Source organism: Canis lupus, chromosome 36 (assembly GCF_011100685.1).
Source record: "Canis lupus familiaris isolate Mischka breed German Shepherd chromosome 36, alternate assembly UU_Cfam_GSD_1.0, whole genome shotgun sequence".
Lineage (NCBI taxonomy): Eukaryota > Metazoa > Chordata > Mammalia > Carnivora > Canidae > Canis > Canis lupus.
The window spans coordinates 6171974-6199364 of NC_049257.1; the positions used below are offsets into that span (position 1 = coordinate 6171974).

Here is a 27391-nt window from a genome sequence, read left to right on the forward strand (position 1 = left end):
TAGAGTAGAGCAATTAGACAGCTTTGAGCACTCTGTGATATCCAGAGGTGCCTTTGAAGAAACTGAGTTTGCTCACAGATGTTAGAGTCCTCATCAAAAGGGCACTTTCAGAGACTAGAAAAAGGACTAGAAATAATTTGTTTGTAATTCCTATTAAGGTCATTACATGAATGTATATAAAAGTAACTAAGTATCATTGGAATATATTAAAAAGTAATCTGGTAGTAAATGTAAAAATATAGTAATTGCAGATGTTCTGGGGCTGCTGGTGGGAGGTGAACAAGTTTTTTTAAATTAATTAATTAATTAATTTATTTATTTAAGAGAGAGTGTGTGTGTGTGCATGCATGAGCAGAGAGGTGCAGATGGGGAGGGAGAGGGTGAGGGAGAAAGAATATGAAGCAGACTCATGCTGAACAGGGGAACCCAATGCAGTGATCCATCCCGTGATCATGAGATCATGACCTGAGCCAAACTTGAGTCAGAAGCTTAATGAACTGAGCCACCCGGGCACCCCGGAGCAAGTTTGTTTTTATTTTAAAGCAGATACCCTACGTACGGCAACCACAGATTTGGAATATTGTAGAATGACCTTGATTTCATCTAATGAGATTCTTGTCAGTAAAAGTGATTGTTTGACATATAACTAAATGCAATTTAATTTTCATGCCTTTATAAGACTGTAAATGTATAAACCCATTAAAAAAATCTGAATATACTTAATATGTACAGTATGATGCCAATTATGTTAAAATATGTAAATGAATGCAAAAAAGAGAAGACTTATTTTAAAATGTCAAGAATGGTTTAGCTGTGTCTGAGTGGTGAGTTTATGAGTGATCTTTATTTTCTTCTTTGTGCTTTTCTGTATCCATCTCCCCCTTCCTCTCTTTTGGGCAAATAACGTATCAATTTTGTCATCAAAAAAAGAGTAATTTAAAGTGTGTGGTGTTTTTTGTTTTTTGTTCTTGGCCACACTCCCACACTGTTGGTAGGAGAATACCTGATACAACCACTTTGGAAAGTAGTTTGGACCCACCTAAGAGTTTTGAAGATGCCATTTCCTTGACTCAAGGACTTCAGTTCTAGACATGTATTGTCAGTGGAGAACAAGTGTGTATGAACGTGCATGGCCGCAACATTTGGAATGCTGCACAACTGGAAGTGATCTGATGTTCTCAGCTGCAGAATGAACACACTACAGTGTAAACACTCAATGGACTATGCATGGCAGTGGAACAGAGTACACCAGAGTTACCCATAACTCTGTGGATGAGCCTCAGAAATGTAACATTGAGCATCACAATATGAATGTACTTAAGGCCACAGAACTGATATCTAAACATGATTAAAATGGTAAATTTTACCTTATGTGTATTTTACCATCATAACCACCCCAAAACATGACTTTAAGTCCAAAAGCAAATTATAGAAATAATATGTACAGGGCGGCCTTGGTGACTCAGCAGTTTAGTGCCGCCTTCGGCCCAGGGCCTGATCCTGGAGACCCGGGATCAGGTCCCATGTCGGGCTCCCTGCATGGAGCCTGCTTCTCCTTCTGCCTGTGTCTCTGCCTCTGTGTGTGTGTGTGTGTGTGTGTGTGTGTCTCATTGATGAATAAATAATCTTTAAAAAAAAAAGAAATAACATGTACAGCACAAAATTAAACCTATAGGCCAAAACTATGAAATTATTTATGGATCTATATATTTTTTAATGGAACAAAAAACCATGGGCATGATAAACACTAGGTTTAGGACATTAGTTACTTCTATGGAAGAAAAGAGGGCGATAGGATTAGAGTTGTACAGGTACCCAGCAGCCAACTGTATCTGGAATGTCTTATTTCTTTAAAAAATTGGAAGCAAAAATGGTGGTGAAATGTTAAGGTTTGAGACAGCTGGGTAGTAGGCATGTGGGTGTCATTACATGACTATCTTTCTGTGTGCTTGAATTGTATCATCGGAAAAAGCCCTATAATCTTTGTTAAACCATGTGTCCCATTTTTCTCCTTTGGTTGGAACTGTAGATGGTTGATTAGCATAGACAGTAGCTGTTAAGGATGTGTTGACCAATGGCATGATGCTCCCTAGCTGTGTGGCCTGTTCTTACCCCCTCAGAACTTAAATAGCCCATAAGACAGTGTCCAAATGTCTCTCTTTTTTCAAGTCTGCACATTTTAAGATTGTTTCTACTCATCTAAATCAACAGTAGCAGTAAAGGACCTTAGATGACGTGTGCACTGGTTTTGAAGGACTTGGCCATTTTTAATTCTATCTCTTCATCTCTTCATCTGTTAGGTTGCTCTGTTCCACCCTGTGGCTCTGTGCTTTTCCTTCTTGACTTTCAAAGCTGGTTACTTTGTTTAAAAGGCTGCTTCTTTGGTCGTCTAGAAGTTAGGAACTGGCATGCTCTTTTACTATAGCAGCCAACGTTCCAGTGGGACTTAACTCCATGATTAAGGCTCATAGTGCCTTGCTTCAAACCCTGGCTTTCACAGGCAATTTGCTTTATTTTGAGTTATTTTATTATTTATTTTATTTATTTATTTGGTTCCATTTTTATTTTTTATTTTATTTGGGTTTATTTTGGTTCACAAAATGGAGTTTAAGTGACAAAATAAGTTAAAATACTTAACTCCAAGCTCCCAACTAATAAGCCCTCAGCAAACCTTCCTTATTATTCTCATGGTCATAGCTGTATAATATATTTTGCTCTCAGTTTCCACTGCTATAAAATGAAGGGCTTAGTCCAGCACTATCATACTGTTAATATCAAAGCTAGTTTTATGATAGGCAATTAATTTGCTGCCCCTTCTAACAAAGACGATGAGTACAAAAAGTAAAACATTGATAGATATGAAAATTCTGACCCCTCAGCAAAACTCTGCCTTGGGATGTCTGTCTAGAACACAGCCTCTAAAATGCCCTCATCCTGTTTTTTTGGCAAATTATTGGTCTACGAGTCTATTAGTGCTCTGTGAGGCTTCTTAAGGCAGTCACTCTTATTCTTCTCTGTAGTCATAAACTGTGACCTGGTCCAAGGGATGTTCTTATGAAATGTTTGATGAGTGAGTGAATAAATGAATGAATGGCAACAGTCAATAGCATATTGGTTGTAATGATATGCTGGACATTCTGGGTGTTGATTAAATCTTGAAACATTTAGGCTTTGTATTGAAATTCCATCCTAGGGGGCATTTGGCTGGCTCAGTTGGAAGAGTATGTGACTCTTGATCTTAGGGTCATGAGTTTGAGCCCCACATTAGGTATAGAGATTACTTAAATAAATAAAACTTTAAAAAAATCCCATCTTATATTTGTCCAAGGGTTGGTCTAATAGGGCATTTCATTAAAACCCTACTTTAAATCTGTACCTTTTTTTTTTTTTTTTTTTTACCTGTGTGTTTCTTTTCTAATTTATGAGTCTATGAGTTCTTTAGAAGAAAAGTACTATGTGTAAACTATACTGGTGACTTTTCATTGTTGTGATTTATTAATTAGTCTGGAAAATGCTTCTAACAACTTTGCCCTGATAATCTGAGGACATGAGTTTTATTTCCAAATCCTCCCTCTCTCAGAGCTCTTTTTATTAATGAGGAAAGTGTAGGCTGGCTCTCCTCAGTCTTTATTCCCAGATACCATCAATTAAAGGGAAATTAAAGTCCTTTTCCATTACACGTGAGTTGAGTAATTTGTTAACTGTGGGGATTTCTCATAATCCAGAAGTTCTCTTTTTATTCCTAGATGATTTTATATTCACTAAAAGCATAAATTTGGAATAGTTCATTACAGGATGGGGTTGATAGGATGAAAAACAACTTTTTAGTCCATACCCTAAAATTAGCTATATTATGGTTAGCTGAACTTTGTGTGTAGATCATTGGAATTCGTGGTGATTTCCCTCCTCCAGGTATAGAGTCATTGACTACTAAAGCTGGAGGTCACCCGGTCTAGTCTTTTTATTTTGTTAAAATTGAAGCCAGAGAAAAAGAGATTTTCATCAGAGCAAAATTGTTTTGATCTTTTCCAATAGCGAACATTATAAAACAAAACAATAATAGAACAGGCTAACATATTGCAAAAGGGTCCAATTTTGTTTTATCTCCCTCTCTAATTCTCTGCTTCCTTTCAACTCTCTTGCTACAGTGAAAAGCTCAAAAGATGAGCAAAAAAGGAAAGGAGGTGAAGTAAAAACTGGGTTATTGATTTCTGAAAAATTGAAACTTGTATATGATAGATAATATTCACATGCCATACAAAAACATCAGGCTCACAGCATGTTGTGGCTACTCTTTATATTTGTTCTTAAATAACAATGATCACCAAATGGAGGTACTTGCTCATTTTATAGCCTACTAAGAAGGCTCTTGAGCTAATCCAACAAGTTGATCCCAAGGGTGATGGCAGAGGGTTCCCTTCTTCTGGTGCTATCTAGGTCCAAGGTGGAAGGAGTGGAGGAAGGGACAGCCAGGGCTGCAGATAATTATAGCAATGGCTCAAGCACACCTCTTATGCATGGGCTCCCTCAACTTTGACAGGTATTTGTCACATGAAACTCCACATTACTATTTAGAAACTTTGACTCAATTTGACTAAAGATGAAAATCTATTGTGTATTGAGAAATGGCCTAAACAGAAAGATGAGCAAAACACACCATTCTCCTCAAAGAGGTAATTTTTGAGGGCTTTTCACCTCCAGAGGCAAGGGCCCTTTGGTGGTATTAAAACCTGCATTGGTCCCCAGTCCTTATGCTTTAAATGCATCGCTATGTCCTGATAACCATGGGGACATCAATTAGTGGTTATAGATGTTGGCAACTAAACTGGAAGTGTCTATTACCAATATGTCTTGTTTACTTCCTAATGTTTCAACATTATGTTGTAAATACGAGATTATCTAACAATTATCATTATTAACTTTACAAAATTCATCTTTTCCAGCCAGATGTAGACATTTTGAAAGATTAGAATATTTTAAAGTCTTGCAACTAATCCCAGGTGATTAGTAATATGATTTGACAATGTAGTTAAGAACAGTAATTTAATTGCTTTTTATCTCAATATCTCACTAGGAAGGAAAGACTAGTCAAATTAGACAATTGGGCTTTAGTAGCCTGATACGATCTTAATGTAAATTAACAGTAAACATTTGAAAACAACAGAGGAGATAAATTTTTTTTCTTAAGCTTGGGTAATTGAATCCTGATTCAAAATGGTGCTTAGCACTAGAATGTAATATACTACCTACTGCTCAGTCTATTATCTATCATTATCTTTTGAACCCTGTAATTGGACAAACAGACATCTATTCATAATAATAAGCTTGTTCAAAATCATCTGTTTGCTGGAGTCTGGGGTGCCCACTGCAGTCATATTGAACTAAAGGCAAAACTGCTCACCTTATCCTTTCCATTGTTTCCACAAAGTACAGCAACACTATGCATCTGGACAGTCCAGAGCATCTTCCCAAAATTATCAAAAACTGAAAACCCAAACCAATTTTTCCTGCATTCCGTGAAGGGGCAACATATATTGTATTTGCTGCAAGAGGGGCTGCCATTGAATCAGAGCCATCCCCTGCCTGGAGAGTACGCGCATAACTATGCTTAATGTAGAACTAGGGCAAGCAAATTGCCTTCTGGAATTTCCATTAGATCCACCCAGTTAGTTGCTTTATTTATCCTATCACTGGTTTTATTTTTCAGTGATACTTTAGTAGTTACGTGCCTTCTATCACAACTATCCAAACATCAGGTTGCATAGAAGTCCTGCTCACACAGGACCCCTTCTAAGAGATTTAAATGGAAAGGCAATACAAGCCATTATTGGTTTATTTTCAGTTTTCCTTATCAATAAAACAAGAAATCAGCATTTTCATGCTGTGTGAAGCCTTCAGGGAAGTGCAATGTCGCCGTCATTATTTTTAGACCAGGCTGCTGCCTGCCCCCACTCATACAGATGGAATGATGAGTCCATCAAAATAAAGATAAAACGATGAAAGAAAGCATCAGAGTCGCAGAGTGGGCTGCTGCCCTGGTCTGCTGTGTGGCTCTCTGACAATGTCCCTTTGAATTTAGTGGAGCCTGGATGGTAGAGACCACAGATCATGACAGAACATAAATTCGCCTCATAATGAGATTAGTAGGCAGGCAAAATAAATGTCCTGCTGTTATGTTAGAGGCAGGCTCTAATCTGGTGTTTTCCTTGGAAATGATCATTTCCTTTGCAACAGGGGACCCATTGGCGTAACTAACTTAAATCCGACAGATTCCGTTTTGCCACGTGGTTATTTTTCATCTTCTACTGTCTTTTTAATAGCAGTTCTGAGGAGGCGTGTAAATGAGTTGTGAGTCTTAAAGACTATTACGGAAGTGAGTTATGGACGACTATGTTCATGATCATCAATACTGTTTCCCAGACTCCCCTTTTAAGAAGACTTCTGTGCAACCCTCCTCCCCCTTCTAAACAGGAACCGGCTGTGGAGGAGGTGTTGTGACCCTCAGGGTCCTCTCACTCTAGCCTTAAGGATCAAAGGCAGAATAGGCTCACTATTGTATTTGGGGTATTTTTTTTTTTAATCTTTACCGCAACTCTACTACTTAAAACCACTGGAAACAAGTATCACATACTAAAGAGCCTTAAAAAAATGCCCAGATCAAGTGAACCCACATGGTCTCTGAGTAGAACAAAGGCCTTGAGTATGCAGCCTGATTGCAAAGGACTTTTTCGGTTTCAGCAGGAGGCAATCTCACCTGGAGTACAATACCCTCCTCTCATTAAAAATGCAAGATAGGATCTCCTCCTGGATCCTTTCTGCAGAACCTGATGCAAGTTCATGGGCTGTACTGTCCTTAGCAGTGAGTGGCATTTAATCAAAGCCTTCTGTGAAATAATCTCAGAGTGTCCTGAGCCCTGTAAAGTCACCAAGAGAATTAAGAGGTCCTTTCAAAGGAATGGGATATCAGACTCTGAACTTGGAAGCATTTGAAGCTTGTGCATAGAAGGTATCATAATTTAATATACCCCTATTTTCTCTACATTTTCTCAGGCCAGCCTGGAGATTCCTTACTTCTCTGTGAAACCACCCATTAGGAATAAATCGTTTGCTACTACCTTGATTCTTCATGGTTTCTGACGTATTGTTTTCTGAGGTTGGAATGAAACCACAGAAACCTGTTATGTTTGTTATGTTTGCATATGCATTTTACATTTAGTTTATGCAGTGATTGATGAACATTAGCTCATCTAATCAAACAGTTCCCTTTCTGCATCTGGTGCTTCCATTCAAAAACTTGAACCGCAAATCCAGCTACTAGGAGGGAGAAAAGATATTTTGGCCCCATTTAACAAGCTTTTTCTTTCAACTTCCTACTTTCCAATGGTCAAAATTGTATCTCTACTTATATATTTTTCTATACATCTGACTTGTAGATGTCTGCAAGTTTCAAGTCAATTCTGCTCCCATCCTGTTAGCCCTCTGCTCGTCAGATGAAACAGTTCAATGGAAGACAGAGTGATTTTTGTTAGGTTCATTGGTATTCTCTTACAACTTATCGTGTCATTCCTTATTTCTTTCTTCCTTGCCTAACCACCACTCTCTATCACACCCCTGGGGTTGTAATTTAAATTGCCATCGGTAACTGAATCCACTTTACCAAATGTCCAGTGTATTTGTCACGTGTTAACGATTTTCTAATGGCATCCCACGCGTTAAACCCTCAGAGTTTCTGTTAAAGTTTCAGGTCAAGTAATCTCCCTGAAGGAATCCCCCAAATGGTGTTTGCTTACCTCATATAAATGAACTTGTTCTTGGGTGACGGCAAAGATTAATAACACGTTATTTTGCACCAGTTTATCAATGAGTTGTCCAATTGTTGGATATTCCTAAAATTGACATAAAGATTTTAAGTAGCATTATAACACAAGTATGTAAAATAAGGAAAGGAACATTTCTTTCAAAGATGTCATACTGAGCTTGGCATTTCAGTTTGGCTCTAAGTAAACAAGTACACGATTAGCATTAGTAATTTCATTGGTTTAATAATTGTTTTCTAAATCTTGTAAATACAATTAATTCCTAAGAGTCAGTCCCTGGCAATGTGGTGTATTATGGTCTGTCACTTCTAAAGAGAACGCTTGGTATTTACTTAAAGACTTATACTGTGTCATATTTTCAAGGGTAGAGACTCATTTCTTCGAAGTGCCACTTGCCAGCAGGCTCAAACTGTAGAGAATGTTGGAGTCAGAGGAGGAGCAGCTAGATGATGACAGATGTGACTGAGATGACTCAGGTAGCTCAGAAACTCCTATTAGAATTGGATGAGGCTGGCTGAGGGCTGAGGAGGGGACAGCCTGCTGAGGAATGACACACTACAGTGCCTGTGTCCATCTGATTTGAGACATTCCTGCACCAGTTTGGGATTTGGTCTTACTGACTTTTTATGTCAGTAATCAATTTTATGGGATCCTGCCGTATCTTTATAGAACAACTGAAAACATATCGTACTTTTTTTTTCATTGACACATTCATTCCCAAGTAATACGAGTTCTTTAAAAAATAGAGAAGGCACAGATGATCAAATTCGAACATGGCCTCCACTTGCCAAAGTTAAAAAATGTGCAGAGCCTTTGGCTATTGTATGACTCCAAATGTGGGTAATGTACAAAGAGGAGACTCAAATGAAAGAGTAGCTTGCAAGCAATTAAACTAAGAATATGTTGATCATGAAGTCAGCTAAAGTGGAGGAATGCTGATAAGTAAGCCTTCCTGTACACTAGTGTGTTCACATATTCTCAGCACTCCGGGAGTATTTCTGCCTAATGTCTTCTTTAGGCCCAAGATTCAATTTGAGGGAAAAGGACAGTTTTGCCTAAAATATTCAGGTAAATGATCCAACTGCATATTTGGCTGTGTAATATGTGCTTGCCATCCAATTTGGATTTTTATTAGTAGAAGAATCCAGATAATATAAATCTTCCAGAGTGTGACATTTTCAGTGGTCTCTGCTTTTTCAACTGCCCAAACACCAAGAATCCTTCACTTTTCAGCCTGAATCCCCCCAATTCTGGTCCCTCCTATCTCCGTGCTCTTGCACTTTCCACTGCTGTGGGTGTGTAGCAAGGATCACACTACGAAGTCCTTCATAGGTGGGTAAATGTGGTTTTCTATTTGATCTAGGTCAGTGGCTTAATTCACACACAAGGTCAGGGACCATGTCCTATTATTTTGTGTCCCTAGGAGCCAAGCCCAGTGTTGAGCACATAGGAATTGTTCAAAGGACTCAGGGAACTATGCTGTAGACAGACATGGAAATAGCCTTTCATGCATTTATAGCAACTTACTAAGCAAAAATGAATTGAACGTTTGATAAGAAGGTCCTACGAAGCAACAAGTAGTGTTTGCTTCTACGATCCTACTTTGTCCAAGATGTCTATTAATGGGACATTTGAATAGTGGCAAGAAAAAGTAATAAGAAAGAGTTTGCATTTCACAATTTCTTGCTACTCAAGGTTAAAAGACAAAATGTGGCTACTCTCATGGATATTGTAATATGGAAAGGCAACTTATGTGATAAAGTTTGAGGACTACTCTCAGTCAAAAGTTAGGGGAAAACACTCATCTTGAAGTTTAGAAATTTAAGTCAAGGAATGGTACCAGGTGATTTATGAACCATTTTTTTAAACTAATTACCATCAGTGTATTAAATATGTGTGTGTGTGTGTGTGTGTGTGTATATATATATATATATATAATCTCACTGAATTATTTTTTTAGAGAATAGTTTTTCCAATCTGATATTAATATTCTGGGTTCTCTTCTCTCTCTCTCTCTCTCTCTCATTTCTATAGCACTGTCATTTTAAGAAGTCACTTAAATTCTCCATGCCATATTTTCCCAACTGTTAAATGGAGATAGTATGACCTTCCTAGGTTGTTGCTTCAAAATTCAATTTTATTTCACACATAGTCAACACCCACTGTCTTCCAGGCACTGTGCTGGAAGGAAATAGAAATAATACACCAGTTCTGGTACTGAGGAATGCATATTAGAGAAAGACAGACAAACATGAGTAAATACATTTCCACATAGTGATGGATGAGAAGACATCTATGTACTAGAGCGAGGGGAGGGATGATCACTTTGAGGCCTAGCAAAGGGCAAAGAGGGCTCTTTGGGAGCAGTCATGATTGAGTTGGGCTTTAATGAATAATTAAGAGTCTCTCAGCAGCCTAGGAGGCAAGGGCATCCCAGACAGAGAGAACAACGCATGCGCGAGCAGGTCCATACAAGGAAAAGAGATACATAGTGTTCTGGTGAGCATCAAATATGATTATGTATATCGAAGACCTCTAAAAATTTTACATCATTTTATATAATTCAAGAGCTTTTTTTTCCCCCTTTGAATGTTGGCAGTGTTTTTAAAATGTTTTCAATGACAAAAATAAGCCAAATGTGAATAAGTATCAGCCAGGCAGTACTTGACAATTGTTCCCTATGGAGCACCATGATGCATAAAAGCATGACATTATTTAGGAGGCCTAACTCCGGGACCCATCATTCACAGAAACACCTAGGTGATGGTTGTTTGGGCCTCCGTTCCTCTTTCTGCAGCTATTTTGAGAATAGAATGAGCTGACTGTACTGCTTTTTACTGACCTTGGGCTCTTTGAAAAATCAGGGAGGTTCTGAGATCATTCAAGCTGTAGTAGCCCCAAACTTCTCACATTAATCCCCACCGCCCACCTGTGCTCCTGTGGGAAGCTCTAAGGGCAATTTGTTAATCTCAAAGCAGAAAATGCACAGTTTTCATCAAAACGTGCCCTATTTTGCTAGAGTTGCAGTGATTATTGCTTCATTTGCCTACTTGCAGCCCTGAAAACAGTGTAGACTGCAGGTTACACACCAAGACAGTTGACATGGAGTATTCATTCTTGTTGTCCAAGTGACAGAGCCCATCGTTAGGAATGACGATGCCTGCCAGTTTGCTGTCCATTCCAAAATGAGAATCGGCATCGCTCACAAAGACCAGGAGATGGAGGGAGTCATTCCGCCAGCCAATTTTTTCCTACAGTGAGAAAGACACATTTGGGTCTTTATGGGATAGAGGCAGGCATTTATTGAGAGTGGATCAATTACGATTGGATATATTCAGATTATATAAACTATATTGCTGATCTATCTATTTTGGCCTTTTTCATCTATTGCAAGTTGATAATTATTAATTTATTAAATAATGTGAAAATCCATGGTATTTGCTTCTTCTTGGATAACACTTTCAGATGACTTATGCTTCAGAAAAAATAGTTCCACTATAATCACTATTCAGTTGATCTTGACTCGTACATAGTTAATTATTTTTACTGTCCAGCTTTCAATTTACCAGAAAAATGAGAGGAGGGAATAAAGGAGGTCTTAGATGATCCCAAATCCAAGCTGAAGCAAAACTAGTAAGAATGCAAGACACAAGGAACTTAAAAGTATGCCTGTTTTATTAAAATGTCACCCAACATTTAGGCACATTTTTCTCTTTCTACTGATAGCACCCCAAAATTATAAATGTAATACAAAGATAAGAATTTCTTATCAAAGTATGACCCCCAGCATATGGCTATTTAAGATGGTCTGTTTGTTTCTTTGCAGAGCTCTCTCCTTTAATTGATATTAGTCCAGGAACTGGTAGGACCAAAGCTCATCCTGGCAGCACTATCCCATCTTATCCCATCTTATTCTTTTCCTTCCTTCCCTAATCCCTTGCCCCTTCCCCAACTTTCAGGACTTTCAGCCCTCTCTATTTCCTGGTATTTTCTAGGAAGAGCTGTCATCTGAAGACAGGGGAATCATTCCCTTCAGTACCTGTCTGATTGTCAAGGAGGAATGGTGTTCCCACATTGTTGTAGGGACAATGAAGCTTCTGATAGTTATTTTGTTGGTTCAAAACAATAGATATCTCATCCTATGTAGAGTTTATACTGATTCAGGGCATTTTTACTTTTTTCATTAATTTCTGCCTGTGATTTTTTTTACTTTGAACATGGTTAACTCAAAACTAATTTAATCAAGGGGCATCTGGGTGCCTCAGTGGTTGAACGCCTGCCTTTGGCTCAGGTCATGATTCTGGGGTCCTGGGATTGAGTCCCACATCAGGCTCCCCAGAGGGAGCCTGCTTCTCCCTCTAGCTGTGTCTCTGCCTCTCTCTGTGTGTCTCTCATGAATAAATAAATAAAATCTTTTAAAACCCCCCACAAACTAATCTAATCTTAATCTTTGAAAATTAATCATACAAGACTATCATTTTAACCAATTTTTCCCAACACTAGTATAATTTTATTAGATTATTTGTTTTTTTTTAATTTTATTGGAGTTCAATTTGCCAACAAATAGCAATAACACCCAGTGCTCATCCTGCCAAGTGCCCCCCTCAGTGCCCATCACCCAGTCACCCCAACCCCCCACCCTTATTAGATTATTTGAATATCAGGCATAAAAAAGTGTCCATTTCAACATGACTGAATTACAAAGTTTTGGAAATTCTGTTTTTTAAGAAATGCAGAAATATGCCAATTAAAGGAAAGATTAAATAAACTAAGCTTTTCAAAGTAGATTTGCTAATAAGAGATGCAATTTGTGTTAGCCCTCAGCATACCTTACACACAGCAGCTTGCATAATTGCATCAAATCCTCCTTCTGGTGTGTCAATATTAGCAGAGATTTTCTGATTCTTCACAATTTCATTGAATCTTTCAGCATCATTCGTCAATGGCAAAATGTGTTTGAATCCAAATGTAGGTAAGCAGAAGTATGGAATACTACTGCAAAAATAAGATGTGAAAATGTTCTTAATGAAATATGATACAACACACAAGTAATGGACCTCGTAGCCTAGCAACTTCATCTTAAATGAAGATGGATTTGCCTCAAGTGCCTGACTCTGGAACTTGGTTATGAGTTTCCCTGTTAAGCTTGTTTCAGCATCTCCCACCCACCCCTTCCAAATTGACCGTATTAGCTACCACTTAGAGCTTACCGTGTGTTTTACTCTGGCTTAAGCTCAGATAACAGATAATCAGGTCAGACTCCCCACTCCTCTATGTGTGTGTGTGTGTGTGTGTGTGTGTGTGTGTGTGTGTGTAATCACTACCTTCTAGTGCTTCTCAACCAAAATCTACCATTAAGTTTCCGTGATGACAACAATTCCTTTGTATTCTGATAGCTTAAGCTGTTATCAAGTATGAGTCACCTTGTAGCAAGATTGAGAGAGATAGCTGTCTTCTTTCTTCTCTGCTCTTTCCTATAGTCCCAGTCCTGCCTGCCAAGGGCTGAAAATCAGAGCAGGGCTCTTGGTTCTGGAACTCAACTCTACTATGACTCTATGACTGAACAGACTCTTGTGGACCTAGCTAGGGATAAAACTACCATTAAAACAGTTGATATAATGGGATAAATGCCACGTTAGGATGAAATCTGCCCCAAAGATACTGCAGTTGAACAGAAAGGGCTGATCATTAATTCAGCCACGTCTTATTCTGGAAGCCAGTTAGTAGTTGTAGATGAGACTTTGGACAACTTACTCGACCCTTCTGAGCTTTGGGTGCTCATTTGTAAGAGAGAGATAACAAGATAGAGCAGATGTCTCAAATATAGTCCTTGGACCAGCAGCATGAGATCACAGGGAACTTGTTATAAATGCAAAATCTGGGGCATTATTCCAGACTTACTGAGAGAAATGTGAGAGTGGGCTCCGTGATACATTCAAATCTTCCTGTTGCATTCTAATGTTTGAGAAACACATGTATGGAAGTATACAGACAAGAAGAGGAGCCCCCAGCGAGGTTGTGCTATGCCACCTGGGGAGAGCTAGAGTGGCTTTCCAGGTTCAAGAGACCGTGTTGCCAGCACCTGAAGAGCTGGAGCATCTTTCAGAGAAAGGCACCTGTTCACCTAGTTCATCTGCCTGAGGTGTAAAGCCAATCTCCTATATTCACAGATTCCATATATGTGAATTTACCTACTCACTAAAATTTAATTTAACCTCCAATTCAATACTTTTTAAGTACTTTCTGAGTCCCTCATGTACACACACAGAATGGCAAAAAATTTGAGTCACCTGATTCGCATGTGCCCAGCTTAAGTGAAACAAGGCTCTGTGTTCTTGCTGTAGCTCTCACGTGATAAACAAGTGTCCTTCTCCTGGTCTATTTGGCATGACTCTTTTTCATTTTTTTGTGCTTTTTGTTGGTGATTTTGCTGTTTAGAATGGCCTTCAAGTGTGGTGCTGAAGTGTTGTCTTTCCAAAGTGCAAGAAGGCTGTGATGGGCCTCCCAGGGAAAATATGTGTGCTAGATAAGCTCTGTTCTGGCATGACCTATATAGTGTTGTTGACTGTGAGTGCAATGCTAACGAATCAACAGTATATATTAAGTTGTCTTTAAACAGAAAAACACAGGAAATAAAGTTAGGTATTGATCAATTGGGGGGAAAAATGGCCAGAGGCTCACATGAGCCTAATCCTGTTTCCCCTAAGAGCAATAGTTTAGCATTGGCTCAGTCAGTGTTTGAGGAGATTTTATAGAGTAAGATTCCCATTATGATGACAATCAGCTATACAAATCAGAATGACTATGGTTCATTCACACTGAGAAATGGAGCTCTGCTGAGACCAAAATGCTGGTGTTGGCAAAGGTAGCTATTTTATTCCTGTAAGTAGACTTTCATGGAAAGTAAATTGTAATCCAAAGTGTCCTCAGGCTTCAGAACAAGGGGAGTTGGAAGACCCCAGCAGTCTGAGATGTCCTAAGATAGCCATCTCCAGAATGGATGCTCTTGGTCATATCTGGCTTTTCCCTCACCTGTGGTTGGCTTTCTCAGCTAACAAAAGTTTGGGAAGCCCTCGTAGCCAACAGGACTGGAAACTCTGGAAAGGCCTGGGCTAAGGCTCCTGGATGGATATGGCCCATACTCGCCTCTGGGATTGCTCTTTCTTGGAATTCCCCTAACCTACCATGAGTAAATCTACAGGCCTGTTCATTCTTTCAGCTCTGTCAAGACACCTGGTCTGGTAGGCCCAGGAGCCAGCCTGTAACTTCTAGGGAACTTTTTGTATTTCCTTTCTGACTCATTATTTTTAACTTTAATCCTCAGAAGGCAATCTTATTCTCTTATTTTTAATATCTTGCATTAGCTTTCACTAAAGCTCTGAAGTGCTGACCATAGATAGTATCTACTTAGTAGGATTGTTGGAAGGCCTAAAGGAGGTAAAATATGCAAAGCACACAGCACAATGAGCTTTTTAGTGCTTACTAAACATTATTGTCACTTTTTATATAAATCACTTTTACAGAGTCAAGCACAGATTTGAGGACAGATTGGATTTGGCCAATGACATCTCTAGAATCATATGTATTTTGTCCTGATTAAAGTAATAAGACATGTTCACTGAAGAAAATTTGAGTTAATATAAAAATATAATTATTTAATTATGGAAAGATTTATGAAATAAATTTTTAATAATAGATTATCAAACTGTGATACATCTCATAATAAAATTTATGTTTTTTTCCTTATATTTTTTCTCTCACAAATAAATAAAATCTTAAAAAATAAAATAAATTAAAAAACAAAAATATACTGGTTGATTAGTTTAAAATGGCATCTTAATTTTTAATTTCCATTTAATTGCTACTAAGACTGCATACTTGTTCATATTTATTGACAGTTTGTACTTCTTCTTTTGCCAATTGCCAGCTTACATCTGCTTATTTTCTTATTGGGATTTTTTTTTTTAAGATTATTAATTTGTTTATTCATGAGAGGCGCAGAGAGAGAGGCAGAGACACAGGCCGAGGGAGAAGCAGGCTCCATGGGGGGAGCCTAATGTGGGACTCAATCCCAAAACCCCGGGATCATAAACCGATGGCAGACACTCAACTGCTGAGCCACCCAGGAGTCCCTTATTGGGATATTTTTTATTTCCTAACTTAATTTTAAGAAACTATTCTCTTAAAAATATTAACCTTTTGGGGTACCTGGCTGGCTCAGTTAAGTGTCTGCCTTCATCTCAGGTCATGACCTCTGGGTCTTGGGATGGAGTCCCAAGTAGGGCTCTCTGCTCAGCAAGAGAGCTCAAGCTCATTGTGCTCAAGCTCATTCTCTCTCATTCAAATAAATAAAATCCTTTTAAAAATATTGACCTTTTGTCTTTATGGTTTGTCTTTTAATTTTGTTTATGCTGTTTTTTAATATAAACCTTAAAACTATTTATATAGTTAAGTGTTCTTCAACCTTCAAAAATGAGATGTATTTTAAAGAATTATATAAGGAAGAGGTTTAATTTTCTTTTCAAATTGTTACCTATTAAATGGCAATGATTTAGCAGTTGTTCTAATTGCTTTGATAGCATTTGAAGTAGTTGTGTGCTGGAAGAAATTGCATTTGATTTAGAATAAAAAGACTGAACAATTATCTATTCTTGCACAAGTTACTTATCACTGCTGGGCCTCAGTATTCTCTTCTGTAAAATGAGACTGAAAATACCTACTTCACAAAGTTCTTTTGAAGGTTACATGAAATAAAAAGTATGTAACTATGTGAGGTGTACCATTGTCCATATAATCCAGCTATTCTCAGAAATTGTTAGTTTAATCTTTTATTTTGGCTGCTTGTTTACACTGTACCAAAATGGCATTTGAGCACCTTCTGAAACCAAAGAACTGACATTCGTACCTTTTTGTAAGAAATTTATACTTTGTTGGTTAGAATTGCTAGGTAGATCCTACCGGACTCTGTGCTTTTGGAAAGTGGAATGAAATGTTAGTTTAATTCAGTAAACAGACTCGTGCGGAGAGACTCATGTAGCTAAAGCAAAGCAGAATGCCAGACTTGGGTCATGCCAGCAAATTTTGAGTGGAGACTCCCCTGTTTTGGTCAGAATCTTTCCTCTAACAGAGGCTCATATTTGGCTGTTACTTTCTTAGCATAGCAATTGAAGGAAGTAGGTACTTATCACCAAATAATTTGATTTTGAGTCCCTAGATAACAATAGATTTGTATTTAAAATGTAGAATAATTATGAAACACAATATACAAAAATATCATTTATATTTTTGTTAGAATCCGAAATAAATATACATAAACTAAGATTACAATGATACATACCAAATGGCTAACATCATCTTTTTGAATGGGATTAGAAATAATTTCCATTTTCCTTTCTTTGTCTGCATTCTCACATGGGATGGTTATTACCTTTGCAATAAGAAACTATTCTGTACATTCAAATATATTTATGTGTGTGTACATGTAAGGAATCTAAGCATTTCATGGTTTTGCTTTCTCTTTTGCAAAACTACAATGAATCCCTTACTGTTGGTGTCATATTAAAAAGCAAACAAAACACAAAACAAAACATAAAATGGAATGATGTTAAAAAAGAAATCTCACACAATGTTTAATGGAGGAAGAAAATTTGACCTTTTTTCTATTAAATTTTTTAAATGTACATTATAACCTACTTACAAATATGAAAATGGAGAAAATATATTTTTGTTACTTTGTCTTAGATAATAGCCTAAGAAAAACTTCTTTAAAAAATGTAAGCCACTTAAGCATTCTTACATGGTGAAATAAAATTTTTTAGTGACTCTACATCCAAGGAAGATAAAGAAGGAAAGCTACTCCAAAAAGCATTAAAGATTAAGTGGGTGCACAGACCCACAAAGGTTCCTGAGACATTTTCAGAGAGGTCTTTAGGTCAAACTATTTCCTAATAATAATAAAAGATTTTATTTGTCTTTTTCATTGTGTTGACATTTGCACTGATGCTGCAAAAGCAATGGTGAGTAAAACTGCTGGCCCCTTAGCATGAGTCAAAGCAGTGGCTTGAAACTAGTGAGTAGTCCTTTTGATTTTTTCCTGACAAATATTTATCATCATAATAAAATTGCTAGTTTCACTTGATTATCCTTGACAAAGCAGTAGGAGTTATTAATTTTATTAAGTTTACACCCTTGAATATATGTTGTTGTTTTTTTTTTAATATTTCTGGGGCACCCAGCTGGCTCAGTTGGTAGAGCATGTGACTCTTGATCTCAGAGTTGTAAATTTGAGCCCCACCTTGGGCATGGAGCTTACATAATAAATAAATAATTTTAAAAAGATTTCTCTGTAACTACATGGGAAGTATTCATCAGCATTTCTGTAGCACACCAAAGTATAATATTTATAGTGGAAAAAAAGTTTTGCAATTGTTTGATCTAAACTGGCCCTTTTTTATAGAACATTTTTGCCAAAAAGAATGTTTGACAACCAAACTATTATTCCAAGTTGTATATTTAGTAGACATGTTCTTAAATATGAGAAAAGCCTATAAGTTCAAGGAAAACAACTGTCAGTATTTGTTGCCAATGATAAAATTTGAGGTAACTAGAAAATTAAAATTTTGGAAAACTTTAATCTGCTACCCATGAGATTAATAGCTTTTCAGTATTTCAAGATTTATATGATAAGATTTATGGTGGATTAACAAGTGTGACTCTTTTGATACTGTGTCATGAACGTGGAAGATCTACACAATTCACTGAAACAATATTTTCCAAATTGCCAAAGTACTATATTACAAAATCACATACATACGTGAAAGAGCCATTCAAAGTGCAAGATAGGGGCACCTGGGTGACTCAGTCAGTTAGGCTTCCAACTCTTGGTTTTCGCTCACGTCCTGATCTCATGGGTCAGGCTCTGTGCTCAGCACAGATTCTGCTTGGGATTCTCTGCTTCTCCCTCTCCTTCTGTCCCTTAACCCCACTCATGTGCACACGTGCACGCTCTCTCTCGATAAACATAAATAAAATCTTTAAAAAAAAAGGTGCAAAACAGACAAATGGCTTTATGAAAAGTCCATTGATATTGTTCATATTCCAGTTGAAACAAACTTTTACCTCTTGTCTAGTTTGAATGTGGTATCAAGGAAAAATGTCCACAGACATTGCAAAAAGATATCAAATGTTTCTCTCTTTTCCAACTATATATCTGTGTGAGGTTTGACTTTCTTCATTGAGTTCAACCAAAACCAAATATTGCAACAGATTAAATGCAGAAGTTATGAGAATGCAGTCATCTTCTATTAAACCAGAAATTTTAAGAGATTTGTAAAAATGTAAAACAGTGCCACTCTTCTCGCTAATTTTTGTTTTGTTGTAACAAATATAATTATTTTTAACAAAGATGTGCTTTTATAGTAATGTGCAGTGTGTTTCTTATAATTACTAAATAAATGAATTATTATTTTAAAATTTTCAGTTTTACTTTCTAATATGCTGAATATTGATAGATATAACCCACATAAACTAAAGCTCTTTGGGGTCTTAATTTTTAAAATATAAGAAAGTCCTGAGATCTAAAAGTGTGAGGGCTCTAGCTTAAAATAACTAGTGATACCAAGAGTTGATGAGAGGAAGAAAATTAATACATGTTTGTTATATTCTGAGCTTGTTCAGTTCTCACAATTATCCTAGGACGTGAATATTATTATCACCATTTATAGATGAAGAGACCAAACTCAAAGAGAGTATGTCCAAGGTTATGATTTAAACCCAGGTCTAAAAACCTCCACACTCTTTCCTTTTACCTCTCATTGCCTTCCTACTAAAGTACATTTTATTCCATAATTATAAGGTTTGGATTGATCAAAGGATTGACTTTTATGTTTGGTATTTGCATTCTTGGTGTGTATATGTCTGGGAGGTGGCATCTGGACAGGGAAAGTGGGAGAATTAAGGTAAGGATGTGATGGGCAAGGGAAAAATAGAATGTTGCAGGAAAGAATTCATTATTTATCATTTTAACTAATGATGCATTTTGCCAATAAGAATAAAAGAAACACTTTTAGAAAATGGAAAAATATTGACCTTCCAGGATCAAATATGTTATCCTCTTGGGGCCCCATTCACCACACCTTGTGCAGTGCTCTGGTCTCCCCAACTTCACTCTGTTGGTGTTGGTAGTAGCTACCATTTATGGAGTACTTCATGGTCAAGCCTACTACCAAATGCTTCATTACCTCACCCAATCCTTACAACCACTTTGTGTGATTGGTATGGTTATTCCAAACTAAAGCTTTGAGAGTGATATAGTTCACTTAAGGTGATGTTATGTGAGTAGATGAATCAGAACTAAATCCACGGCTGACTGCAAAGCCCATGCTCTTAAATCACTGTACTATACTGCATTCCTGCTCTCCAAAGACTTTCAGCTTTTTGAGGGCTGGGTGCAAATCTTTTTCTTCCAGATATCCCCACTCCTAGCACAATGCTTGGTACATAGTTGGAGCACAGCAAATTTTTGTTGAATGAATGAATGAATGAATGAAATGCAGTCAGAGCTATGAAAAGCCAACCTGATTAAAGACAGGGTCTTACTGTTAGATAATCAGCTGCCTGCTTAGCTGAGCCATCTGTTAATTTTGTTTTCTCTGGTAACATTCCTTACTCATTGTTTCCCATTGTCATTATTGTACTTCATATTACTACATCTTATCTGACCTGTGACAGAAAGAATGATTTTAAACAAGCTCCCTGAGGCAGAGGTAGCACTTTGAAATCCTAAATGAAACTACATTACTGGACTCTCTACCAAAGCTTAAAATTCCAGGAGAAAGACACCTAGCATACCAAAGATCTAAATAGCATAGATTTTAAACAGGTACAACATTCTCTATTAAAAAAAAAGAAAGGCCAAAGCATTAGAAATGCTTTTATATTAAACAGTTAGGAGGCTGTTAGAACCAAGTTTATTTCCCCTTACAAGCGAATCAAACAGGGCAGCCCTAGTGGCTCAGCAGTTTAGCGCCACCTTCAGCCCAGGGTGTGATCCTGGAGACCTAGAATCGAGTCCCACGTCCGGCTCCCAGCATGGAGCCTGCTTCTCCCTCTGCCTGTGTCTCTGCCTCTCTCTCTCTCTCTCTGTCTAATAAATAAATAAAATCTTAAAAAAAAAAAAGCGAATTAAACAATTGATAACTAATCATACCTTACTATTTATTATACAACATAAATCCGTTCTCTAGAAATCTGTTCAGTGTTGTTGGAACTGCTAGATGCCACTTAGTATCCATTCTTTTCTTCTTCCCTACTAACAGAATTCTGACTTTATTTGGGGTAGCAAATGCTTCTCTTTGCAGCTAGCAGTGACCATGTAACAAAGTCCTGCCAATGAGATATAAGTAGGTGGGGAAAATTTCTGGCAAAACTCCTTAAATGGAGGAAATAAAGTTCAACAACCATTTAAGATTTAAAGAAATTTTACCAAACAAGGAATAGAAGGGAATGTCCTTGATCTGATAAAAGTAATCCAAAAACCACTAGCTAACAGCATAATCAATGGTGAAATGTTGAAGATTTCCTCCTAAAATTACAAGCAACACAAATGACATCTGTCCACCTCTATTTAAAAACTTTTTTTTTTTTAAGATTTTATTTATTTATTCATGAGAGACACACACACACAGAGAAGCAGAGACACAGACAGAGGGAGGAGCAGGCTCCATGCATGGAGCCCAACGTGGGACTCGATCCCAGGTATCCAGGATCACACCCTGGGCCCAAGGCAGCGCTAAACCACTCAGCCACCCGGGCTGCCCTGTCTACCTCTATTTAAAATGATCCTAACCAGTGCAATAAAGCAAGAAAAAGAATGAAGAGGTATAAATATTGGAAGAGGAAGAAGTTGTTATTCACAAATGACATGATCAAGTACACAGATAATTCTAAGGAATTTATAAAAAAATCAAAGAAGAACTAATGAGAAAATTTATCAAGTTTGCAGAATACAATGCGAGTATGCAAAATCAATTGCATTTCTATATGTTATCAACAAACAAGCAGAAAACACCATTAACAATGGCATTTTTTAAAAAAGTGTAGGAATAAATTAAACAAAGGATGTGTAGGATATTTACCCTGAAAATGACAAACCATTGCTGAGAGAAAGAAGAAAAGAATGAATGGAAATACATGTCATATGCAATGACTGGAACATTCAGTATTTTTAATTCTCTCTAAATTGACCTATGATTTCAATGCAATTCTAATAAAAATCTCAGCATATTTTTTGAAGAAATTAACAATCTGATTCTAAAATTTCTGTGGAAACGTGAAGGATCTAAACTAGCAAAACAAAAGAGGAAGAAAGTTGGAGGATTTACACTTCTGATTTCAAGACTTTTCATAAAATTGCAGTAATAAAGACAGTAAGGCATTGGTGGTTACGTGGGAATATTCAATGGATCAGTGGAACAGGATGAAGTGTCCTGAATTACACTCATACATATGCACTCAATTGCTTATTAACAAAAGTGTAAAGATAATTCAATGGGGAAAAGAAAATCTTGCTTAACAAATAGTACTGGAGCAAATGGATATTTGCATGGAAACAAAAGATGAAAATAAGCCTTTTCTTCATTCCAAATATAAAAACTAATTAGATCATAGACCCAAAGGCAAGAGCTTGAACCATAAAGTTTCTAGGAGAAAATAAGAAGAGTGTTTGGAATATTTGGTAGGCAAAGATTTTTTAGGACAAAAAATACACTAATGATAAAATTAAAAATTGGCAAATCAGACTCCAACAAAATTAGGAACTTTTGCTTGACCAAAGGCATTACTAGAAAAATAAGAATGTAACCCACAACCTGGGAAGAAATATTTATAAAGCACATATTTGACAATTAACTTCTTTCCAGGATGTAAAAGGAACTCACATAATACACTATTAAGAAGAAAACTGAATTTTTAAGAATGGGCAAAAAAATTTGAAAAGATACTTCACAAAATAGGAAATGAGAATGGGAGAAAAACACATGAAAAGATGTTCAACAGCATTTGTTATTAGGGAAATGCAAATTAAAAGTATAATAAGACACATGGCTATTAGAATGGCTAAAATTAGAAAGACTGACAATACTAAGTGTAATCAAGGATTTAGAATGATTGGAACCCTTGCACATTGCTGATGGAAATGTAAAATGGCACATCTACTTTGGATAATATTTTGCTAGTTCTCTTAAAAATTAAAATGACACTTATTATACAATTCAGCAATTCCAATTCTAGGTATCTATCCAAGAGAAATAAAAACATACACACGTGCAAAGATTTATAGGCAGGTAACCATAGCAGCATTCTTCATGATAGCCAAAAAATGGAAAACAATCCAAATGTCCATCAATGAAAGAATGAATAAATGAAATATGGTAAATACATACAGTGAACTATTATTTAAAGCAAAAGGGAACAAACTGCTGATAAACACAAACTTATGGATGAATCTCAGAAACATTATGTTGAACAAAAGAAGCCAGAAACAAAAGGTATATACTATATTATGTCATTTATATAAATCCAAGAATAGGCAAAACCAATCTAAATTACAGAAATCAGAAGGTGGTTACGTCTGGGGGAGTAGAACTGACTATAACATGGCACGAAGGAACTTTCTGAGGTGATGGAAATGTTCTACATCACATTTTAGGTGGTAATTACGTTGGTATATTCAATTGTCAAAACTCATCAAACAACATTTCTGATGTGTGCATCTTGGTACATGTCAATTTTACCTCAAAATAAAAGGTGGGGAGAAAGTGCCCTTTATTGATCCACCCCTCTTTTCCTCTTTCTTTCCTGCCTGGAAGGAAGAAGTGATGAGTAGCATCCCAGAAAACTCCTTGGGCCTTGAAGATAAAACCCAAGAGCCAATGATTGTAGAACAGAAAACAGAAAAAGCCCAGATCCCTGATGTGTGGAGTTGCCATACCCAGCCCTGAATTAACTGCCTTTCTCTAGACCCCCTACATGTGAGAAAGAAAAAAATGCTCCCTTATAAGCCACTATCTCTGATGCTTGCAACCAAACATAGTTCCTAACAGTTACAATCAGTGATGAGTTCCTTTCATGGTCAAATGATTTGGATCGTGTCAGATTCTAGTTGGGAATCACATTGAGATGTTTTTAAATATTATAAAGGTGCTTGTCCTTTAGAGATTGATGCCTTGGGTATATACGAGTATTAAAAGTCAATATACTTTTGGAAAGTCATTGCATATATACTAGATTCATAGTAGTAAGGGGCTTGGTTTTGGATAAACTCAGATTTTGGTACAGATCACTGATTAGTTATTTGGCCTTGGGAAAATTAGTAACCTTGCAGAGCTTCTGTTACTTCCTCTGAGTATAGGTATGAAAAAACCTGTTATTATGAAGATTGAATGAGGTCATGTATGTGAAATCTTTAGCACAGGGTCTGGCACAGAACAAATGGTAGCTCTTTTTAATAGAAGGATATTGAATAACTTATTCTGAACATGACATTCACTATACAGGTGAGTCATCACAAAGCAACTTGCCCTTGACCATCACCTGGATAGTATACGGTTTTAATAGCTAATAATAGTAGATTTTAATAGGGTCCATAATGCTTAATTTCCTACTGAATTGGATAGAGTGAAGGCTGCAAAGTCTGTCTCTGAGCAATAAGAGAAATCCACATTTCCCAAAGTATGTCAGAGGGAGAAGCACAAATTGTTGTTTTGGCACAAGTCATTATAGTAGAGACAGACACTCTGAGAAAGCGTGAGCTACTGTCCAGTAGCCTCAGGAAGTGGTGGTCATTGGGCATAGAAGGTCTCTGAGGGGCTGTGGATGGAGACAGGCCATTGGAACCTACAGTGAAAGACTCACTTCCCTAGTCTGCATAACACAAAGCCAAATTTGCCACATCCTGAAAAAGATGCTATACAGGAAGACAGATGTGAGATGCTGCAAGGACCCAAGAGTAGAACCAAGTATTACAATGAGGTCCACCTTGGTTCCCAAGAGCCCAGGCAACTGAAAGAGCTGTGAAGATCCAACCTGGCAGGAGGAAAATGCTAGGAAGTTAGCTCCTGCCTAATGCGGAGCTCAGAGCAGGGCTATCTCTATAGAAAATCAGTGTTCAAAGATGCCAGAGAATCATTTACTTACCTGCAAGGGTTGGCAATTTCTTCTGGTGTTGTTTTCACAAAAGGGGAGACGGGTTTTTCCACAAAAGAGCCGAAGCCCAGTCTAAAGTTGCTGGTTAATTTAGACATCTCCTTGGAAAGCAGGGAGCCCAGCTCTTTGATTGTATTGAGGTCATCATCCATGGATGCCGAGAGGTCCATGAGGTAATACAAGTCCACCGGGTAATCCTCCGTCTGGCGGACTTGCACTTGCAGAGTCTGTTCACTGCCTGTAAAGCCCCCGCGAGAAAAGCAAATCCATAAAAACACGTTGAGACTTATTTGTGAGTGGCCAATTACTGGGCCACCTGGCTATTCATTTCAGCAAGAGCTTACTGAAGATACTTGGGATTTCATAAACTCTCTGGTAAAGTTTACAAATGAGTGAGCCCAGGAAAATCTTTCAGCAGTGAGTTTAGAGCTACTGAAGGAGGTAAAAGTTAGGATATTTTATATCTCCTTGGGAGAACTAGCATCCACTTAGATGGAAGATAAGCTGAATTTTTTGTATGTGGTTTTAGCAAAAGAGAAGAAAATAAAGAGGAGTTTAAAGCTACATTACAACACTTAAAGAAATGCGAGGTAAGCCTTAAAAACATCTGAGTAATTCAAATGCTTACTATTAGATAAGCTTATTTTAGTAATGCATTTGGAGTGCAAGTGACCGATGTGAATGAAGAAAAGTGTTAGGCCAGCGAGTCTCTATTTCCTCAAGAATGGGAAATCTGAGTCATAATAATCAATGATATGTAATATGGTACAAGATATATTAGCTTAATAATGGCATTAGCATACGTGGCATTAGATTTATCTACACGAGCCAGTGTTCGTGTAAGTCATAACATACCTGGTCTCAATTTAAGAGTCAACTTTTGAGGCGCAATCTGAACAATGTCAGAACTATTTTTCTGTCTGCCTACACTGAGAGGCTTATTTGTAAGTATTTCTACTTGGGAGACGGGGTTTTCGATGAAAGTTAGTTGACATCCTTTAGCTAAAAGAGTTGCTGGGGTATCACACCTTTCTCCAACTCCAGATGGATGGGTAAAATTCTATAAAAAAAAAAAAAAGAGAGAGAGAGAGAGAGAGAGTGAAAGAAAACAAATCTCCATTTATTTATAAGACAAAAAGTTTTTTTGCTTGTTTTACTAGTTAGACATCTTGGGATACTCAGTATATCATATTCCCATGTGCCTGATGTTAATTGTAGGTCTAAAATCAAATTTTAGCAGAATAACCAGAGAATTATGCCAGTAAAATTGAGATTCTCCTTCTAATTATATCCAGTTGAGGGGCACCTGGATGGCTCAGTTGCTTAAGCATGTGCCTTCAGCTCAGGTCATGATCTCAGGGTCCTGGGATTGAGCCCCACATCAGGCTCCCTGCTCGATGGGGAGCCTGCCTCTCCCTTTCCCTTCTCCCCCTCTCTGTCTCACCTGCTCTCTCTCTCTCTCTCTCTCTCTCAAATAAATAAACAAAATCTTAAAAAACATCATATCCAATTGAATTTGTCTAACAGTCTTTCATTTGTTGGTGTTGCTATTTTGTTTTTAAATTCACTTTTTAAAATCTTCTTCTATGCCATTACCAGATCCTGGAAATAATTGGGTTCTAGAGTTAATATCATCCCATGAATTTATCTGTCTGGGTTGACCTGTAGGCTCCTGGACTATCTTAGCTCTCAGCGTGTCTATTACCAATTCTGGTGCAAAAGAGAGCCTTTCTTGTGGGGTCTCATAGGGCAAAAGATTGTGACATCTCCCAATCTAGCTCTCCATTGTGGTTTAATTCATAGATGCATCCTTCTACTGTAGCCTTACTTCACTAAAGTCGAACTCTTGGGGACTTTAAATTCAGTGTCTAAAAGTGTTCTGATTCAAGGTCTTTTAGAATTTTTCTTCAAGATTTGGAAGTGAGGAAGGGAAGCAAAAGAGAACATGGTATAAGAGACTGCTATTCTGTGTATGACTCAGGAGTTTCTCAGGCCCTTTCTGATCCACTTGATAACAGCAGACAATGAGATGAATATTTCCAGGCAGAGATGTGGCCATTATAACCCTGCAGTGTTGACCCATCTTACCTTTACCTGTAGGCAAAGTCAAAGCTGAGGTTCATTGACTATCATGCTTAGAAAGAAGGCAAACAATACCCATAATGTTTTTTCTAATCTCTTGGAATTCTAAGCCACTCTAGCTGTTTTCCCAACTAGAAAAGTTACATTTCTTCTGAAATTGATTTTTTTAAAGATTCATTTATTTATTTTAGAGAGAGAGAGAGAGCATTAGCAGGAGGAGGGGCAGAGGGAGAGAGGAAGAGAGAATCTCAAGCAGACTCCTGGCTGAGCACAAAGCCCAGTGCGGGGCT

The 27391-nt window shown here is 37.4% G+C and overlaps 1 protein-coding gene across 7 annotated transcripts in view; it reads right to left on the reverse strand.

The window, feature by feature from the left end:
- ITGB6 (integrin subunit beta 6) overlaps positions 1 to 27391 on the reverse strand; it is a 128704-nt gene that overhangs the window by 44443 nt on the left and 56870 nt on the right. For 5 of the 7 annotated variants that reach the window (XM_038584635.1, XM_038584631.1, XM_038584633.1 and 2 more), the window contains 5 exons: positions 25875 to 26079; positions 25011 to 25257; positions 12647 to 12812; positions 10907 to 11068; positions 7791 to 7886 (listed from right to left, as the gene is read on the reverse strand). In XM_038584635.1, the coding sequence (XP_038440563.1) occupies positions 7791 to 7886; positions 10907 to 11068; positions 12647 to 12812; positions 25011 to 25257; positions 25875 to 26079 (876 nt within the window). The remainder of the gene's footprint in view (positions 1 to 7790; positions 7887 to 10906; positions 11069 to 12646; positions 12813 to 25010; positions 25258 to 25874; positions 26080 to 27391) is intronic. The other 2 variants (XM_038584632.1, XM_038584636.1) reach the window with 2 other exon arrangements.